The sequence below is a fragment of the Mirounga angustirostris genome, unplaced genomic scaffold (genome assembly GCF_029215605.1).
Source record: "Mirounga angustirostris isolate CCGP_5_RB_7025 unplaced genomic scaffold, mMirAng1.0.hap1 SCAF_15, whole genome shotgun sequence".
In the NCBI taxonomy this organism is placed as follows: Eukaryota; Metazoa; Chordata; class Mammalia; order Carnivora; family Phocidae; genus Mirounga; species Mirounga angustirostris.
Window position 1 is genome coordinate 41,480,886 of NW_026991723.1, and position 21,637 is coordinate 41,502,522.

The 21,637-nt window shown below is 46.0% G+C and overlaps 1 protein-coding gene across 1 annotated transcript in view; it reads left to right on the forward strand.

The window, feature by feature from the left end:
- The first annotated feature begins 1,916 nt into the window (after nucleotides 1-1,916).
- CCDC171 (coiled-coil domain containing 171) overlaps nucleotides 1,917-21,637 on the forward strand; it is a 304,666-nt gene continuing 284,945 nt past the window's right edge. The window contains exons 1-2 of the mRNA XM_064580122.1: nucleotides 1,917-2,173; nucleotides 6,850-7,009. Of these exons, the coding sequence (XP_064436192.1) occupies nucleotides 6,966-7,009 (44 nt within the window). The 5' untranslated portion in view covers nucleotides 1,917-2,173; nucleotides 6,850-6,965. The remainder of the gene's footprint in view (nucleotides 2,174-6,849; nucleotides 7,010-21,637) is intronic.

The window sequence follows — 21,637 nt, forward strand, 5'->3', positions numbered from 1 at the left end:
ACTATTGATCTTCTGACTATGTCAGAGGGAGGATGATCTGCTTTCTGACCTTGGTTGACTGCAGGTAATGGAAGCAATGGAATGAGAAACCATGCATAACGGGAGGACTACTCTATGACCTAGAAGGTCCCTGTGATCTGGGGTCTGCCTATATCTCCAGCCTGCTATCTTACTCTCCACGCTTTCCCACTCCCAAGACTGCACACAGACCTTCCAGTTTTCCCAGCGCCTCATGATGTTTCCTGTGCTGGTGTGCGTAGGTTTCATGTCTTCCAGTTCCTTCTTAGCTTGGTGACTCTATAATCATCTTCCCAGAGTAAGTTCATAGTTCTCCATTAAAGCCTTTGGGGGTGCTCATGGTTGTTATTAACATTTGCCTCTTCTGATTTCCAGTGTACCTATATTAAATATCCTGTAATTCTATCACCTAGCTCCAGATTGGGTATATAGTCTGTATTCAATAAATATTATTTGAACAAATAGATGAAGTTTGCAAGACTTCATATGGCACCTATTCTGTATTTAAAAAAGTGTGCAGTATAGTACATATGCCATTTATTCTTGCCATACATATTCAGTTTTGTGACTTTTTAAAACGTAAGAAATTTTCTAAGTATTTAAAACTTGTAAAGAAAAAAAAAAAGACCTAATCTCATTAGTCTGCTGTAATTTTCCACTGCATTTCTAAATGTTAGAATGGGCTCTTTTTTCCTTTCCATAAACTCTTTCCTTTGAAGCAATTATCTATCCTCTTTCTGGCAAAATTATTAGGAAGCGGGATGGCCTTCCTTTTTTAACCTGTGACAACTCAAACCAATTAAAGTTTCAGTGTTACAGGAATCAAGGAGGTTTTAATCTCAGTTTATATTTGCATTTATGACCGTTGGCTCTCCCCAGGGAGACAGGGAAAAGACGGCCCCTACACCTGGTTTCAGGTTGATTACAATCAACGTGGGACAATTGCAGCATAAAAGGTTCATTTTTCATCAAACACCTTTTTGGAGGGAGGAGGTGGAGGTGGTGAAGATAAAATCCTCCATCAATATCCCGCCAATTTGCACTGTTCTTTGGGGAACAGATTTTCAAATGCCAAGGAACAAAAAGAGCGTTTGGTTTTGCAACCTCCCTGGGGCGGCAGCGGATTGTGAAGCAGCTACCGGAAGAAACCAAAGTATAAATTACCAACTAGAGGAAGGCGTGTGTGCGCTCGGGGGCCTGGAGGAGGCTAGGAACGAGATGGAGCCCATGCTGAGGCTCCAAGGACTTCTTTGCGAGGTACCTCGTTATGCAGTAGTCATGAGACGCGCTGCAACAGTACCAGCGCGCCGACCCGCGCTTTCTCCGCACCGTTTACAGCCCCAAGCTGGGATACAACGCGGATGGGAGGAGGGGACAAGCGTCCTGCAGGCGAGAGCGGGCTTCACAGCGGGAAACAGCCACTCGCGCAGAAGTCGAGCCCACAGAATTTACCCGTGGCTCTGGCACCAGTCCACAGGCCCCGAGGGGGCTACACTGGCCTTAGGATCGGCAGTTTAATGCACAGTCGGGGATCCAGCCTCTTAAGAGTTTTGTTCAGCAGGCGCGGAAAAGGGGTTAGGGTTTAGAAATCGGCATCGTCCGGCGGCTCCGGGGATTCTGAGAGCGCGACCGGGAGGCCTCACGCTGAGAACACCACATTGGAGCGTGGGCCGGGGCGTTCTCGTGCGGGAGGGGCGCGCGCGCCGCGGGGTCGCGCGTGCTCACGAGCGCGCCGCTCCTCAGCAACGGCGCATGCGCCTGCTCGCCTTCCCGCACGGCCGCCCAACTTCGCGGGCCCTCCTCTTCCAATCGGAGCGCCGGATCCTCCGAGTGCGTACCCTGGAGCGGCGGGCAGCGGGAGGCGGGGGGAAAGGGGCCGGCGGGGCGGGGCCGGGACGCCTGCGAAAGTCTGTGAAGGTCTGTGTGCGCAGCCTAGTCTCCGGAAGTGGCAGTTGTAAACCGCGTCTCCCCAGGGCTTTTCCCCTCCTGTCCCCCTTTGCTCTTCGTTCCCCCTTCCCCGGGTCCTAGAGTCCGTCGGGTTCCAACAGTTTTTGCTCTGACCCCGGCGATCTGCCCAGGCCTCTTTCTACCATTGAGATTTGGAGCTGCCCCTGGGGTCTTGGGTGTGCGGTCTGGACCACGGGAGTCCCCTGAGGTAACCACGGGATGTGGGGGCTTCGAGGCGAACGACTTGGGCGGGGAGGTGTTGAGGAAGGTATGGGTGGCAGCAGTGAGAGTTATGGGGAGCCCCGAGTTAGTTCGTGGTTGTCCTGGGGCTGTTGGTGTCGTTTGTGGGGACACGCCTCCAGCTCCCTGGGCTGGGCCTCTCCGCCCATCTGGGGGAAGATCTCCTTGGGGCGTCCTAACCCGAGACCGCTGCAGCAGCACCCAGAGGACTGAGTAGGGACCAGAGGGCAGGACCCAGAGGGCCTGGACTTGGAACTTCCCAGGTTTACAACTCCGGACTGCCGGGCTTTTCCCTTCCAAGAATCACTAAACTCTTCGAGGACAAGGACCACGTCTTTTTCATCCTTTAAAAAAATGCCAGCCACACACTAGACATTTTTTTTTTTTAAACATTTTATTTATTTATTTGACAGAGAGAGACACAGCGAGAGAGGGAACACAAGCAGGGGGAGTGGGGGAGGGAGAAGCAGACTCCCCGCTGAGCAGGGAGCCTGATGCGGGGCTTGATCCCAAGACCCTGAGATCATGACCTGAGCCGAAGGCAGAGGCTTAACGACTGAGCCACCCAGGCGCCCCATAGACATTCTTATCAATGTTTGATAAATGAAAGAATGAGTTGTGGTAGGCTATCATCTGTAGTTTCTACTGCTCACCCTCCAGGACTATTAAGAGACAGAAAATCTGGCTGTTTTTCCAAGGCTGTAAATTTTCTGCAGAAGTAGAGCCTCCTTTTGACTGTTCTTTACTCCCTCATGATATTTATCCTAGGCAAATGCATATTTTTTCGTTTTAAGGAGATCTCTAATGATTCTGTATAAGTTTGAGAAGCAATTTCAGTTGGTGTCCAACTCTTTCAAATACAAAACGCATGGATGTTTTGTATAGTTCACATAATTTTGGAGAGAAGACCCTACCTGTTTTATTGAACAGTTAGTGCCCGGTAACAACAAAACAATGGTAGAGCAGAAACTAACAATGGTTTCCCATGAAATGAAGAAAAAACAAAGACAGTGCAACCTGCTAAAAGGAAAGATGGGAGTAGTTTTAGTCTGGAGCTTGAAGTTTTATTAGCTGAGTGACCACAAGCAAATCACCTAAGCTCACTAGACATTACATTCCTTATCTGTCAGATAAGGAGGATGGACTTGGTCTTTATTTTATTTTTTAAAGAGTTTATTTATTTATTTGACAGAGAGAGAGATAGTGAGAGAGGGAACACAAGCAGGAGGAGTGGGAGAGGGAGAAGCAGGCTTCCCGAGGAGCAGGGAGCCCGATGTGGGGCTTGATCCCAGGACCCTGGGATCATGACTTGAGCTGAAGGCAGATGCTTAATGACTGAACCACCCAGGCGCCCCAGGACTTGGTCTTTAAAGTCCTATTTAATTCTAAAATTCTTTGTCTCAGCCCACTTGTCATGGTTTTAATTTTTTTTAAGATTTTATTTATTTGAGAGAGAACGAGCAGTGGGGAGGGCAGAGGGAGAGAGAAAGAGAAGCAGAACCTTCACAGAGCAAGGAGCCCGATGTGGGGCTCAATCCCAGGACCCAGGGATCATGACCCGAGCCGAAGGCAGACACCTAAATGTCTGAGCCGCCCAGGTGCCCCATCATGGTCTTATTTTGATGAAAGAACCAGACATCCTCTTTAAAGGTGAAATATATAAGTCTGCAGTCAGAGCCCCCCAACACAGATGTAGTTATTATTGAAGTTAGCATGTGTTATGAAAGAGGATGGATTTAGAAGTCAGCCAGATGTGAGTTTGAATTCTAACCCTCCCACTGAATATCTTTTTTTTTTAAAGATTTTATTTATTTATTTTAGAGGTGGGGGGAGCAGAGGGGGAGGGGGAAAATCTCAAGCAGACGGGCTGAGTGCTGAGTCCCAAATTGGGGCTTGATCTCAAGGCCCTGAGACCATGACCTGAGCTGAAACCAAAAGTATCCCTTAACCAGCTGAGCTACCAGGGGGTCCCTCCCACTGAATGGCTTTATACAAGTTACTCATCCTCTCCAAGCATCAGTGTTCTTGTCTGTGAAATATGTATAATCATCTTACAGGGCTATAGGGAGGATTCAATGTGATCAGGTACGGTTAGCCTAGTATCTGGCACATAGTAAGTGCTCAATAATAGTGGTTTTTATCTTTTCATCCCCACCCCTGCCCTCACCCCTCCCTTTCCCCCTGATCTGTACAGACACACTGAGAGATGAATACATTCTGCATGACCCACTGAAGGACTCAGCTGTGAGGTAGGAAACTTTGTACCAGCAGTGGCTCTGAAATCTAAAGTAGAATTGTCTTTCTGGCTGGTACTTACTCTTAGGATGTCTAGATCATTGCTCCCTTGGCCTCAATTACCTATATTTGGCCCTATGTCTAAAAAACTCCTTATTGAAGAATGATACATATAACATCCCTTCATCTATTTTAGTAGGAATGATGAGAATAGTCCAACTCCACTACCAAGCGAAGATTAATCTATTAATAGATTAACATAAAAAGCTGACCTAAACTTTGCCTTTATCCATCACTGCTACAGGGTGGCCTGGTTTGGACCCAAGCCTGTGGAAGTGCCATCTGGATTGAGAATCCACTGGAGGTCCGAGTTATCTTTCATTAAGAAGACCCTGCCTTGTAGTTAGTTTGGATGGGGTGGGGGTGTGGGGAAGAAGGAGCTGTGTTTGAAAACTCTGCAGTTGGGAGAAGTGCTTTTCTGATAAGCAAGGTCTCACAAGGTCTCAATGCTCTCTGGCTGGGGGTGAACCATATCTTGAAGGCCAATAGCAAGACACACAGCAGAACTGTGGAGTCCGCTAATTTGGGCTTGAATCCAGACTCTGTCACTTACTAGAGATGAGACTTTGGACAGGTGATTGAATGAATATCTTTAAGCCCCAGTTTCCTTAGGTATAAAGTGGGGACATTAACAGTATCTTGCCCTTGGGGTTGGTGTAGAGTGACAATGTAGAGATAGAGAAAGTTCTTAGCACAGTGGAGAAGGGATGTTTGTCACAGTTGGCATGATGACAGTAGGGGTGGCTTTGAGGTATTGGATATTTTGTTTATAGATAATGATGTATTGAATGTTTTCAAATGGAAAGCGTTATTTACAGAGTTAGATACATGTTGGAGAAAGGCTGATGTTGATTGCGTCTCATAAGGAATTTGTAATTACTCATACAGATTAGCTAAACTCTTGCGGAGTTTCTTTTTCTTTCTTTCTTTTTTCTTTAAGATTTTATTTATTTATTTGACACACAGAGAGCACAAGCAGGGGGAGGGGCAGGCAGAGGGAGAAGCAGACTCCCCACTGAGCAGGGAGCCCGATGCGGGACTCGATCCCAGGACCCGGGGATCATGACCTGAGCTGAAGGCAGACGCTTAACCGACTGAGCCACCCAGGCGCCCACTCTTGTGGAGTTTCTTGGGAAGTTTCAAGTAAAGCTTGGAACACACGTTATGTGAGGAACCTATAATTCTTTGACCTAGCTCCCTATATCAGTCTGGTGTATGAAAAGAGAGCTTTTGCTACATCGTCTCTGCCATGTTCGCTAGGATAGATCTCCAGTCGTAGTTTAAATTCAGCCACAGATCTGACTTTGGCTCTTCATTGATGTAGTCTTCCTAAAACACACAGAGGTAGGCTCTTGAACCCTAGTGTCCTCAGGAGCTGATAACAGAGACAGAGAAGAAGAAAATAAGATTTTGCTAAAGGAGACTTTAGATAGGATTTTTTTTTTTTTTGGATGATGAATTTGAAAAATTGAGATATAACTCACCTATCAAAATTTACAGTTTTAAAGTGTACAATTCATTGGTTTTTAGTATATTCACTGTGGTCCAGAGCAATCACTGCTATCTAATTCCAGAACATTTCCATCACTCCCAAAAAGAAACGTCATACTTATTAGCAGTCAGACCCAATTCCCCCTCTCCCTACCCTCTGGCAACCACAAATCCACTTTCTTTCTTTCTTTTTTTTTTTTTAAAGATTTTATTCATTTATTTGACAGAGAGAGGCACAGCGAGAGAGGGAACACAAGCGGGGGGGGGGGGGTGGGGTGGGAGAGGGAGAAGCAGGCTTCCCGCTGAGCAGGGAGCCTGATGTGGGGCTCGATCCCAGGACCCTGAGATCATGACCTGAGCCGAAGGCAGCCGCTTAATGACTGAGCCACCCAGGCGCCCCCACTTTCTATTTCTATGTGTTTGCTCATTCTGTACATTTCATATACATGGAGTCCTAGAAGCCTTTTGCCTGCCACTCCCCCTGCTTGTGTACTCTCTCTCTGTCAAATAAATAAAACCTTAAAAAAAAAAAAGAAACGAAACAATAGTTTTTAAATGTTTTCATGTTTGTTATAACATAAATTTTAAAATACAAGTAAGGGGTGCCTGGGTGGCTCAGTCAGTTAAGCGTCTGCCTTGCGCTCAGGTCATGATCCCAGGGTCCTGGGATCGAGCCCAGTGTCCGGTTCCCTGCTCAGTGGGGAGTGTGTTTCTCCCTCTCCTCCTTGCTCATGCTCTCTCAAATAAATAAATAAAATAAAAAAAAAATACAAGTAAGTTGAAGAAAAAGACAAAAATCACTCATAGTCTCAGGACTCATATATATAACCACTGTTATATTGTTTACTATTTTAACAGGCTTCAGCCCATCTAACCTGTAAGCCACAGACATCTGGGACACGTGTAATCCTCAATAACGAAGTACACCATTCAGAAACAGTGGGCTGTTTTCAAAGAGGTGGAAGGGATTTACCATGAGTTTAAACACTTCAAGTAATGCCCCTGGTGACACCCAAAGGTAAGCCGCCGGCCTCTTCCTTTAGTCGGGGCTGCAGGGAGAAGTCAGTGGTTGGGGCTGCCGATTGTAAGGATTCGCCGGGTGCACTAAGGGAGGCCGAAGCTTCGTGCACCCGGGGGAGCAGGCAGGACACACCACAGCAGTGGGAATGGGATGTGGGACCATGTGCTGCAATTTGTCCTCCTTTGTTAACTCGTCCACAAAAGTCAGTGTGTGTACTTCCCCCTGCTCTTAGAGAACTGCTTTTTCTTTTCTCCTCAAGTATTTTCTCCTCCTCTTATTTTTGCTTATTCCCATTTCTTTTTTTTTTTTTAAAGATTTTATTTATTTGACAGAGAGAGACACAGCGAGAGCAGGAACACAAGCAGGGGGAGTGGGAGAGGGAGAAGCAGGTTTCCCGCTGAGCAGGGAGCCCAATGCGCGGGGCTCGATCCCAGGACCCTGGGATTGTTACGGAACCTGGACTGGATCACCAGACGGAAGAACCAAGCTGCACTTGGAGATCTTGGAGGATAGGAGGTTTATTTAATGCCAGTGGGCTCAGAGGAAAGTGGTCTCCAAAGGTCTGAGCCCCAAGCACAGAAAAAGGGGGTAATTTATACACTTCTACTTCTGCATACTTGGGCACTTTTCGCGAGTGCACAAAGCGGGGCAGGGAGAAGGACCCGGAAGAGGCCCGGGGCAGAGGCTGGGACTTCCTCACTGGCTCGGTTGGCCATCTTAGGACCCAGCTTTTCCTTATCATTCTCCCCTTGATGCCCCTTTAAACACCTAGTTTACAGGGCATTATTTTCATCTTCTAAGGGGCGATAGTGAGTAAGGAGCAACTGGAGTCTGATTTTAGCAATTTGAGTAGTGATAAACCTAGTAAGGGCATTAAGAATACAAGGACCAAATGCTACTATGAGGAGAAGCAATAGGAGGGGGCCGACGAGGGGGGCGAACCAAGGGAACCATTGTGACAGGGTATCCCACCAATTTGTCTGCTGGAGTGTTTCCCACCGGCGATGTACTCGTTCCTGTAATTGGGTCAGAGTTTCTTGGACCACCCCCGACTCATTAGCATAAAAACAACATTCCTCCTGTAAGAAGAGGCAGAGCCCCCTTGTGTGGCCGTGAGCAAGTCGAGCCTGCACCTGTTTTGGAGGACCACTGAGGCCAATGAATTGAGTTGGTGCGCTGCAGAGCCAGGACCGACTGAGTGAGGGCAGAAAAATCTGCTGTGAGTTGTTGAGTTAACCCCTGGTACTGAACCTGAGATCCTGACGCCAGTGGTGCTGAGGGCAACACCTGATGTGGCCAGCAGGCTCATGATAAGAGGGATGGCCACGGGGGAGCGTGGAAGGTGGCTAGGAGGTCTCCATGTGAGTGGGGCATCGCTCCCAGGGAGGATTGAAAGATCGGGTAAGAGACTCGACAAGCGTGCATGACTGATCGCGCCAGGTGATGCAGATGTATACACCTTGATCACAAGCCAGAAAAGTGTTGTTAGGCGCACAGACCCAACTGTGGCCCGTGATGGGAGAGGAAGAGTTGCCATACAGCAGTACCGGAGCCAGAAAGGGATAATCTGAGGTCCCCGGTGCCGAGGTGGGAGGTGACACAGTGGATTGGTTGAGGATGACACCTAGGTATTGGACAGGACCGGGCTTCATACAGATCCAGCAGTCAGACGCTAGGGGTGGATTTGAGTGGTTAAGCGCTTGGTGGGAGGCGTTAATCACACCTAACAGTTGTGCTATAGATGCTTGCTGCGTGTGGATGGGGGACCCAGGGATGTGCCAGGGCAAGTTATTTTCTGTCTGACTCTGAGGGTTGACTGCAGGGCTTAGGATGAACACGGACTTAATCATAAACTTGGCCATGGGGTTAGTCCCTGTAGAGTGATATTGGCTCAACAGGAGTGATTCCTGTGGCCCATGATGTGTCATTGGGTTTTAGGACTGAGAGAGTGAGCAGTATACAGTGATTGTTAGGGCAAGAGGATGGGGTGGTGCTGCGTGACAAGGAAATCCAGATGTCACTGCGCTGTTTGAGGCACCACCACCCGTTGGTCCATTGTTCTATTCCCGGCCAAGTTGCTAGCCAGGACTCGTGAGCAGAGCTGGGGGCAGGTGTTTGGCTCTTGAGATGTAGGGCCCCCACAGATGTAGATATCTACCAGCTGGTAACCTGAGTGAGGGCCATGGTAGGAGCATCATCTATGAGGTTCCCAGGAAATATCAAGAAGTTGGCATCCATCAAAGTGGAGGTCAACCTTCGGTGTGTGTGCATCCCAGGTGAAAGAAGTCAGTGGGGGTGCCGGTGCGGGATTGAGGGGGATAAGCTGGGAAGTCCATTTGCCAGTAGTGGTGATAGGAGAGTTTGCCCTTTGCCCCCCTTGCTTGGCTGGGCAAGCTAGAGGCAGTGCGGAGGAACAGCACACCAGGCAGCAGAAGACCAGGACTGACTGGGGCCAGGAACACCATGATGACATGTGCTCAGGAGTAGACAGCAGAGGGCCAGTGAAAGTGGGGTCTACGCCCTTAGGTAGAGGGAGCCATCATGGCTAACCCGATAGCAGATGAAACCCGTGGACAAGTAAGTGCAGTAATACACTCTAGGGACACCCAATAAGCAATGACAATAGTAAGCTTCTGGGGGGAAGTCCAGTCAGGAGGGGCAACAGTGTAGAGTCTGACTCCCAAGATGAGGGAAATCACGCCGATGAGCCAGGACCACGGTGAGCAGGTGTCCATCAGTCGGTGGGGTCTCATCGAAGGTGAAGCCGGAGCGGGTTCGTGAGGTCTGGCTGGACTCTCCACTGGTGTGGCTCCTCGTCCGAATGATGAGCTTTCTTCACTCTGGAGTGGTGGACCCACGGGGTGACACCTGAGGCCTTGAGGGCAGTAGGGGCAGTTAGAACAACAGTGTGGGGCCCTGACCACTACGGTTTGCGGGGGTCTTTCTTCCAATCTGTGACCCAAACTGAGTCCCCTGTCTGGAAGGAGTGTACCTGAGACCCTAAGGAGATTGGTGCCCTCTCGATGGTGTACTTTTTTTTTTTTTTAAGATTTTATTTTATTTATTTGAGACAGAGAGAGAGAAAGCACAAGAGGGGGTAAGGTGAGAGGGAGAAGCAGACTCCCTGCCGAGCAGGGAGCCCGATATGGGACTCGATCCCAGGACTCTGGGATCATGACCTGAGTCGAAGGCAGTTGCTTAACCAATTGAGCCACCCAGGCGCCCTCGATGGTGTACTTTTGTAATTTATTTAGGGTGGCCCCCAGGGCCTGAAGCTGCTCCTTTATCCCTTTATCTCCAACCTGATGTAAGTTTCCTGGAAGACTTCCCAAGCACGGGGGAGGCCGTCCATATATTAATTCGAATGGGGAGAAACCTAATGTCCCGGGTGCAGCGAGAAAGGTTGTTGGATTTTATGTCCTTACTCTTTTGAGGGTGACCTGCGGGTTTTCGCAGAGGAGCCCTTGGTATTGTGCTAGCCGAGAGTTGGAAAGGAAGCGGTGTCCCTGTGCGTTCATGAGGGACACAACTGCATGAGGGACCTTGACATTAAGTTCTTGCCTCAGGGTAAGTCTGTCTGCCTCCTTGACGAGTATGACTGTGGCTGGCAGCGCCCTGAGGCACGGTGGTCATCCCGCTGCCACGGGGTCCGCTTCTTTGACAGGTAAGCAACTGGCTGTTGCCAGGGCCCAACAGTCTGGGTGAGTACCCCGAGCGCTATTTTTTTCCTTTTCATGCACAAAGAGATTGAAGGGTTTTTCTACATCTGGTAGGCCCAGGGCTGGAGCCCGCCTCAGGGCGGTCTTTATCTCTGTGAAAGCGGCTTCTGCTTCCTCAGTCCAGGCAGGGGGTTCGCGATCTGGTCCCCCTAAGAGATCATAAAGAGGTCTTGCTATTGCTGAGAATCCAGGGATCCAGATGTGGCAGAATCCTGCAGCCCCCAGGAATTCTTGTAGGCCCCTTTTTGTCTGGGGCTGTGGCAGGGTGATGATGAACCTTTTCCTCTCTGGCCCTAGTTCTCTTTTCCTTTGGGTGAGGAGGAAACCAAGGTATTGTACCTGTTGTTGGCAGATTTGTGCCTTCTTCCATGAGGCTCAGTATCCCGAGTCTGACAGGAGCTGTAGGAGGACCTTTGTGCATTTTATGCAGTCTTCTTGTGTGTCATTGGTGAGGAGGAGGTCATCCACATACTGGAGGAGGGTGCATTGTGTGGCCTCTCTTGGGAAGCTGGCGAGGCCTGCGGCCAGCGCTTCCCCAGAGAGGGTTGGTGAGTGTTTAAACCCCTGCATGTGGCGCGTCCAGGTCAGTTGCATCTGGCGCCCTGTATCAGGTTCAGTCCATTCAAAGGCAAATAGTGGCTGGCTCTGGGGAGCTAAGTGGAGGCAGAAGAAGGCATCTTTCAAATCTAGGCAAGTGAACCATCTGGCCGGCCCTGGGATTTGGCCGAGGAGGGTGTATGGATTTGGGATCACTGGGGGCAGAGAGATGGTCACCTTTGTTGATGGCCCACAGGTCTTGAGCTGGTTGGTATCCCCCTCCTGGCTTCTTGACTGGCAGGAGTGGGGTATTCCAGGCTGACTGGCGCTCGACTAGAATACCTGCTTCTTTGAGTTTGGCCAGATGTTCTTGGATGCCAATCTTAGCTTCCTGTGGAAGTGGGTATTGCCTTTGCCTCTGAGGTTGGGCTCCTGGGATCAGTTCAACAATGATAGGGGCCCGATTCCGGCCTAGTCCAGGTTGGTTGTTTTCAGCCTATACCGAAGGGAAGGTGAGTCTGAACTTTGGCGGGCTGCTTGGTTAGGCCTGGGCACAGAAAAGCCTCCATTCTTCTTCCCTTGGCATGGTAATTGCTAGTATTAGAAATCCCATCTCCTCTTGCCTTGGGTTTAGTCGGAGGCTAGTGTGTCCGGTGGGCTCAAAGGTTATCTGAGCCCTAAGCTTGGAGAGTATGTCTCGGCCCAGGAGGGGGATGGGGCAGTCACGCAGATAAAGGAATTCATGTCAGACCTTGTGGCCCCCGAGTTCACACTGGTGAGCCTGGAAAAAGGGCTGTTGTACCGCCCGCGTCCCAATGGCCCCAAGGCTGGTCGCAGTCCTTTTGCCAAAAGGGGCCACTGGGGAGGTGACAACAGAGTGCTCAGCCCCAGTATCAACTGTAAAAATCACTGGTTTGCCCCCCACCTTCATTCTGACCATGGACTCATGGGGGCCAAGGAGGAAAGAGCCCGGTCCCCCTCAGTCTGAGTCCATTCCCGCAAGGCCTATGAGGTCCTCCTCTTGGGGTTCTTCCTTGTAGCGGCTGGGCTTCTGAGCCTTTCCCTGGTTGGGACGTTCATTTTTCCAATGCCCTTTCTCCTTACAGTAGGCACATTGATCCCTTGCCAAGGGGGTTATGGGTCTCCCCCCTTTTGGTGGTCGGGGTCTCCCACCTTTGTGTTGTCCTTTTCTTTCAGGGCAGCGGTGAGGAGGCTGACTTTCTTTTTCATCTTTTTGTCGGCTTCCCGTTTGGCTGCGACCTCCCTGTTCATGTGGACCTTATTGGCAGTCTCTGTTAGCTGGGTGATGTTCATCCCAGCAAAACCCTCTAGTTTCTGAAGTTTTTTTCTGATGTCTGGGGCAGCCTGAGCCACGAAGGAGGTGTTTACCATCTGTTGGCTTTCCTGTGCCTTGGGGTCAAATGGAGTGTATATCCTTTAGGCTTCACACAGTCTTTCATAGTAGTCCCCAGGGGACTCCCCTGGTTGTTGAATGACTGAGGATACCTTAGTCATGTTCACGGGTTTCTTAGCGCCTGCTCGGATTCCCCAGAGGAGGGTCTCCTGGTATCGGTGGATTTGGGCCTGTCCCTCAGTTGTGGTAAAGTCCCATGCTGGGTGCTCCTCGGGTGTGGCCGTATTAGCCCAGGCAGCAGCGTTGATGACTCCCGCTGGTGCGTGCTCTTCCAGGTACTGCCGTGCACTTTTCATTATTCTCCTTTCCTCTGTGTTAAACAGGGTGTGGAGTAACTGTTGGCAGTCTTCCCAGATTGGCCAATGAGTCTGGAAGAGGGATTCTATGAGGTCTACCATAGCCTGTGGTTTCTCAGAGTAGGATGGGGTGTTATGTTTCCAGTTGAGGAGGTTGGTGGTGGAGAAGGGCTGATAATACATCATGGAACGGCCGGGTTGGACCGTCCTTTCTTCATCGCGTCTCTTGGGTTCCCACGTCTCTTGTAGGGCATTTGGAGGGCTCTTGCACCTGGCCTGGGGCTCAGCCTGGCTGCTGGTCTTGGAGAAAGTGGATCTTTTGGGCCTGGGGGCACTGGTGAAACTGATGGCAGTGGAGTGTCTGGAGCTGAAGGGCCAGGTGTAGGCGGTCTTGGGGGCACGTACGGTGGGGGCAGGGTCGGTTCGTTCTTGGGATCTCCGGCTAGGATTTGTGGAGACTAGGGCTTTTGCTGATTTTCTTCAGGTCACTTGGATGAGGCGATTAAGACCCTGGCCTGTCTCTGCCTATTGCAAGTGAATCGCACCCAAGGGGGAAGGGTCTGAGCGATTCCTAGCCAGGAGTAGATGTATGGAAACTGGTCGGGATGTCCTGGTTATCCTGTTACGACTCGCCATACTCGACGAATCCTTGGGACATCCAATGTCCCTTCTGAAGGCCACCGACATCAGAGGTGGGCCTATCCAATTAACATAGGGTTCTCAACTTGCTGGGGTTCATCCTGACTCCATAGTCTCCTGAAAACCCCTTTGTGAAATTTTTTTTTTTTTTAAGATTTTATTTATTTATTTGACAGAGAGAGACACAGCGAGAGAGGGAACACAAGCATGGGGAGTGGGAGAGGGAGAAGCAGGTTTCCCGTGGAGCAGGGAGCCCAATGCGGGGCTCGATCCCAGGACCCTGGGATCATGACCTGAGCCGAAGGCAGACACTTAACGACTGAGCCACCCAGGCGCCCCCCCCTCTTGAAACTTTTGATCTTGGTCTCTAGATCCGTAGGTTTACTCTGCCCTTACCCCAAGGTGATGTTCCCGTGTGTGGTGGCGCAGAGACAGACAAAAGGGGGCTGCCTCCTGAGGTGAGACCAATCAGATGCCCATCTGACCATGTCCCGAAGGAGCTTAGGTGAGGCTTAGCCATAGTGGTCTCAGCGTTGTGACTTGCGATCGGAAACTATTCTGATGCCGCCATACACTGTATGCTGTTCACCACGGAATCGCGGATGGGACCACTCAGACTCCGTAGGCTTCTAGGGGCCTTAAGGGTGCCCACCCGTGGGGTCACAGAATCAGTCCGCTTGAGCAAGCCAGGTCAGACTGCACATTCACACTCCAGAAGTTATTACATTCCCTCCCTGGGAATCCCTACCTGTGAGACCTCTAAGAGGTCTCTGGGAGGTGATCGGGCTCCCCTTCCACCCCAGTGGGGGTGGGCCTATCTGGGTCCTGGGGCCCCAGGCCTTACCGGAATCCGATGTTGGGACCAGGTCCTCGCCTGCCTAGTCTCCTCAAGTCCGGTGGGAACAGCGGAGCGGGGCTGGCCCGAGGCGACTGGGGTGGGAGACTGCTGAAAATTAGGCAGGGCGTGCCTTCTCCGTTACGATCCCTTGTTCTGTCACTGCCCTGCCATTGCCCCAAACCGGTGGCAGCAATGGGCCAGTGCGGTTGGGTTTCCCGGTCAGGGAACCAAATGTTATGGAACCTGGACTGGATTGCCAGATGGAAGAACCAAGCGGCACTTGGAGATCTTGGAGGAAAAAAGGTTTATTTAATGCTGGCGGACTCAGAGGAGAGTGGTCTCCAAAGGTCTGAGCCCTGAGCACAAACAAAGGGGGTAAATTATACACTTCTACTTCTACATACTTGGCACTTCTGGTGCGTGCACGAAGCAGGGCAGGGAGAAGAACCCGGAAGAGCCCCGGGGCAGGGGCTGGGACTCCCTCGCTGGCTCGGTCGGCCATCTTAGGACACAAATTTTCCTTCTCAGGACCATGACCTGAGCGGAAGGCAGACACTTAACGACTGAGCCCCCCTGATGCCCCTGCTCATTCCCATTTCTGTGTGGTCATTACTTTGGCCTACTCTCATCTCCGTGGCTCTAGTTGTTCTAACTTTGCACCCCAACCATAGTTCACAATTTTGGGTTTTAGCTCCTGTTCCCACTGCTCTTTTACTTGGAGTTTATATTCCAAGAATTGCCGTTGCTCCTCTTTTTTGTACCCTTGATATCTGCCTTTGGATGAGGTGCCTGCTTTGGTTGATTCACCACTGGTGTGAAAAATAGAAAACTCTGAGTCTGTAATATAAAACTGAGCCATTTCAGAGAGCGCAACCCAAAGCGTGGTTTACAAAGAATTAAGTACAGAAATTGAAAGTGTTTAGAAACTTTTATAATCATGTAACAGAGTAATTTTCTGTTCGTTAAATCTAGTAATAAAACACTTGGGGTTATGTTTTATCTCTTTTTAAAATTTCTTGTTAAAAAAATTCTTGTGTAGTCATTTTAAAGACAGTTATTTTCGTCATTTTAAATATATTTTACAAAGGCAGCATTTGTTGGGGGAATAGCCCTTGCTCATATTTAGTTTGAGAATAACTGATCTAGACAGCCTTTTCAGCAAGGATGTGTGGGTGGAGCAAGGACGATGACTAACACGTACTTCACCTATAAATAGGATTTGCTATAGAAGCATTTCCCACCTATCTTTAGAAGCTACCTTAAATCCTTTCTGGAGCCAGGTATGAAATAAGTGAATAAAATATAAACTTTTGACTTCACTAAAAATGTTTTCACTTTTGGATGGAACATCTTACCACACAAATATCTGTCATAATTTTTTTTTTTAAGATTTTATTTATTTGTTAGAGCGAGCGAGCAAGAGAGAGCACAAGCAAGGGGAGCGGCAGGCAGAGGGAGAAGCAGGCTCCCTGCTGAGCAAGAAGCCTGATGTGGGACTTCATCCCAGGACCCTGGGATCATGTCTTTTCATGATTTTTAATGACTAAATTGCTCTTTAGAATTCTAGAATTCTAGAATCTGGCTAAATGAAGTTAAACTTTGCTATTTACCACTAATTTACTTTCTGTTTCTATAGATTTGCCTTTTCTGAACAATTCATACAAATGGAATCATACAATATGTGGTCTTTTGTGTCTGGCTTCTTTCACTAGGCATGTTCTTCAGGTTTATCATGTTGTTAACAGGTATCAGTGCTGTCTCTTTTTTATTGCTGGATAGTATTCTATTGTATGGATATAGCACATTCTGGTTACCCACTCACGAGCTGATGGACATTTAGGTTGTTTTCATTTTTTGGCTGTTATAAATAATGCTGCTCTGAGCATTTGTCTATGAGCCTTTGTGTGGAGATGATATTATTTCTCTTGGGTAGATTCTTAGGAGCCGCATTACTTCATTGTATAGTAAATTTATGTTACTTTTTTAAAGAAACTGCTAGGTTGTATTCTAAAGTGGCTGAACCATTTTACATTTCCACCAGCAATATACAAGTGTTTTAGTTTCTCCACATCCTTGCCAACACTTGTTATTTTCTGATCTTTTAAAAAAAATTTATTTTAATTCCACTGTAGTTAATTAACATCATGTGCTATATGTTTCAGGTGTACAATCTAGTGATTGAATTTTTTTTGATTGACTTTTTTGATTATAACCATTCCAGTGAGTATGAAGCGGTATGTTGTAATTTTAATTTGTGTTTTCCTAATGAGTAATGATATTGAACATCTTTTATGTGATTTTTTTGCCATTTGTCTATCTTTATTGGTGAAAAGCCTATTCAGATCTTTTGCTCATTTTTAAATTAGTTGTCTTTTTGCTATTGAGCTTTAAGCGTTTTTAAAATATATTTTGGATACAAGTCTTTTGTCTTTTATTAGATATATAATTTGCACATATTATCTCCTATTTGTTGGCTTGACTTCATATTCTTAATAATGTCTTTTGAAGTGCAAATGTTTTAAATTTTTATGAAGTCCAATTTTTTTCTTTTCTTTCTTTCTTTCTTTTTTTTTTTTGGTAGGCTCCATGCCCAATGTGGGGCTTAAACTCATGACCCTGAGATCAAGAGTCACATGCTGTACTGACTGAGTCAGACAGGTGCCCCTCCAGTTCTTTTCCTTTATAGATTGTGCTTTTGGTTTCATATCTATGAAATATTTGCCTAACTTTAGGTCATGAAGATTTTTTTCCTGTTTTCTTTTAGAGGTTTTATAATTTCAGTTTTTTACATTTAGGTCTATGCTCCATTTAAACTTACTTTTTTATTTTTTAGAGAGCGAGCATGGAGTGTGGGGGAGGGGCAGATGGAGAGGGAGAGAGAATCTTTTTGTTTTAAAGATTTATTTATTTTAGGGGCACCTGGGTGGGTCATTCAGTTAAGTGTCTGCCTTTGGCTCAGGTCATGACCCCAGAGTTCTGGGATCAAGCCCCACCTCGGGCTCCCTGCTCAGCAGGGAGTCTGTCTTCTCCCTTTGCCCATCCCCCGTGCTTGTACTTGCTCTCTCTCAAATAAATAAATAAATAAATAAATAAAATATTAAAAAAACCATTTATTTATTTGAGAGAGAGAGCAAGCCTGCAAGTGAGCATGGGGGTGGCAGGGAGGAGAGGGACAGAGGGAAAAAATCTCAAGCATACTCCTTGCTGAGTGCGGAGCCCCATGCCAGTCTTGATCTCATGACCCTGAGATCATGACCTGAGCTGAAATCAAGAGTCCAGTGGGTAACTGACTGAGCCACCCAGGTGCCCCTTAAGTTACTTTTTATGTATGGTGTGAGGTAAGGGTCTAAATTAATGTTTTTATCCAGTTGTTATCAGCACCATTGATAAGATAGTTGATAAGACTATTTTTTCCCCACTGAATTGCTTTGACACCTTTTTTGAAAAATAATGGACCAAATATATATGTTTATTTCTAGAGTCTCAATTATGGTACAGTGATCTACATGTCTTCTTAATTTAATTCTACACTATTTTGATTAGTGTAGTTTTTAAAAAAATTATTTATTTATTTATTTGTTTATTTATTTGAAAGAGAGAGAGAGAGCTCTCCAGAGCATGAGTGGGGGGAGGGGCAGAGGGGGAGGGAGAGGGAGAGAGAGAATCCCAAGCCAACTCTGCGCTGAGTATGGAGCCCAGTGTGGGGCTCAATCCCATGACCCTGAGATCGTGACCTGAGTGGAAACCAAGAGTCAGACACTTAATCAACTGAGCCACCCAGCTGCCCTGATTACTGTAGCTTTATAGTAAATTTTGAAAATAGGAAGTGAAAGTTCTCCTATTTCTTCTTTTACAAGATTGTTTTGGTTATTTGGAGTCCTCTGCTTTTCCATATAAATTTTAGGCTCAGCCTATCAATTTCTGCAAAAATCCTGCTGAGATTATGGTAGGGATTATGTTGAATCTGTAGATCAGTTTGAAGATAATTGCCACCTTAATAATATTGACTCTTCCTGTTGGAGGGGGAGACGAACCGTGAGAGACGATGGACTCTGAAAAACAAACTGAGGGTTCTAGAGGGGAAGGAGGTGGGAGGATGGGTTAGCCCGGTGATGGGTATTAAAGAGGGCACGTTCTGCATGGAGCACTGGGTGTTATACACAAACAATAGATCATGGAACACTACATCAAAAACTAATGATGTAATGTATGGTGATTAACATAACAATAAAAAATTTAAAAAAAAACCCCAAACAAAAAAAATAATATTGACTCTTCCAGTACATGAATGTGAATGTGGAATGTCTTTTCATTTATTTAGCTCTTTAATTTCTTTCTACAATAATTTTTATTTTTCCTAAATCTGTTTTTTTGATGCTATCATAAATGGAATTATTTTTCTAAATTTCATTTTTGGATTATTCATTGTTAGTATATAGAAATGTAATTGATTTTTGTATATTGATCTTATATTCTGTGACCTTGCTAAAATTGTTTTTTTAGTTCCAGTGTTTTTGTTTCTTAATGAATTTCTTAGGATATTTTTACAGGATCATGTCCTTCGCAATTAAGGACAGTTTTACTTCTGGGGTGCCTGGCTGACTCAGTTGGTAGAACATGGGGTCGTGAGTTTAAGCCCCACGTTGGGCAGAGAGCTTACTTAAAAAAAAAAAAGGATAGTTTTATTTCTTTCCTTCTAATATATATGCCCTTTCTTTCTTTCCTTTCTTTCTCCTCCAGTACAGTCTCAAATAGAAGTGGACATGTTTGTTTTGTTCCCAGTCTTAGGGGAAGCTTTCAGTCTTTCACCAATAATTATGCCAGCTGTAGGTTTTTCATAGATGCTTTTTACCAGATTGAGTAAATTTCCTTGTATTCCTTGTTCGTTGCATTGGTTTTTTTTTTGTTTTTTTTTTTTTATCGTGAATAGGTGTTGAATTTTGTCAAATGCTTTTTCTGTATCTATTGAAATGATTATGTACTTTTTATTTTAGTAAAATGGTATATTACATCAATTGATTTTTGGACATTAAGTTAATTTTTTATTTTTGGGATAAATCCCACTTGGTCATGTTGTGTAATCCTTTTAAGATGTTGCTGGATTTGGTTTGCTAATATTTTGTTGAGGAATTTTTTGCATTTCTGTTCATGAGGGATATTGATCTATAGTTTTCCTTTCTTGTGATATCTGATTCACTTTGATTTTAGGTAATCATAGAATGAGCTGGGAAGTGTTTCCACCTTCTCTAAAGTGAGGATTGATATTATTTCTTTTTAAAATATTTGGTAGAATTTACTAGGGAAGCCATCTGGACTTGAGCTTTCTTTGTGTTTAGATTTTTAAAATTATTAATTCAATATTTTTAACTGTTATGGGTCTATTCAGATTTGTTTCTTTTGGGGCTAGCTTTTTTTTTTTTTTTTTAGGATTTTATTTATTTGATGGAGAGAGAGAGAGAGTGAGAGAGGGAACACAGGCAGGGGGAGTGGGAGCAGGAGAAGCAGGCTTCCCGCGGAGCCGGGAGCCTGATGCGGGGCTTGATCCCAGGACCCTGGGATCATGACCTGAGCTGAAGGCAGATGCTTAACAACTGAGCCACCCAGGTTCCCCTGGGGTTAGTTTTGATAATGTCAGTTTTTCTAGGAATTTGTCCATTTGATCTACATTGTCTAACTTGTTGGCATAAAGTTGTTCATAGTGTTTATTATAGTCCCTCTAGGTTGGTAGTATCATTCCCTCTCTCATTCTTTATTTTTATAATTTGAGTCTTCTTTTTTTTTGGTCAGTCTAGCCAAAGGTTTAGCAAGTTTGTTGATCCTTTTAAAGAAGCAAATTTTGGTTTCATTGATTCTCCGTGTTGTTTTATTTTAGTCCTATTAAAAAAAATTAAAGTTACATATGTACATTATTTAAAGAATCTCATGTTCTCCAAGGCTTACTCACTGCTATTAGGAAAAATAGCAGTACCAATTTGCTTGTGACAAATCACCCTCTTGATCTCTAGGAACAATCATTTTCAACTCTGAGATGATTTTTATTTAAAAAAATTTTTAATTTGATTTAATTTATTTAAAATCTTGTATTTTTTGTATTGAAGTGTAGTTGACACACAATGAGACATTAATTTCAGTACAAGATAGTGATTCAACAAGTCTGTGTTGTGCTGTGCTCACGAAAAGTGTGGCTGCTGTCTGGCACCAAACTCTGTGACGGGGCCAAGCTCATCTCTGTTTCGTTCCAATTTCAGTATATGTGCTGCCAAAGCCCGCACTGTCACCATACTCTGAAAGGATTTTAAAATCTAAACTCTTAAATTTTTTTTTTTTAAAGATTTTATTTATTTATTTGAGAGAGAGAGAATGAGAGGGATAGGGTCAGAGGGCAAAGCAGACTCCCTGCCGAGCAGGGACCCCGATGCGGGACTCGATCCAGGGACTCCAGGATCATGACCTGAGCCGAAGGCAGTCGCCCAACCAACTGAGCCACCCAGACGCCTTTAAATTTTTTTTTTTTATATTGCTATTTGAGTTTTCAGGTTTAGCTGTTATCTACTGACTGCCCACACTACAAAAGATCATAATTTAGTTTTCATTCATGCTTCCCTCCTTTTTCTGTCCTCTCTATATTTAGTTTTCCATGCTTACATTATTGTAATTTTGAAAATTTCCAGTTCAGCCATGTGGTTTTTTTCTGTCTTTTATATTGTTTTCTTTGGATTTGATAATTGTTTCATTGATTGTTTAGTTTGCTTAATTTCTTCTTTTTTTTTTTTTAAGATTTTATTTATTTATTTGAGAGAGAGAATGAGAGACAGAGAGCACGAGAGGGAAGAGGGTCAGAGGGAGAAGCAGACCCCCCGCTGAGCAGGGAGCCCGATGCAGGACTCGATCCCGGGACTCCAGGATCATGACCTGAGCCGACGGCAGTCGCTTAACCAACTGAGCCACCCAGACGCCCCAAGTTTGCTTAATTTCTATGAATTTATCATGAATTCAGCTTTATACTCCAACCAAGTGGCATAAATCTCTCAATATGTTCAGATAGTTGAAGTATTCTGGGTTTATCATTAATTGTAATTCCAGTACAGTTAACATACAGTGTTACATTAGTTTCAGATGTACAATATAGTGATTCAGCAATTCCATACATTACTTAGTGCTCGTCAAGACACAAGAAGTGTA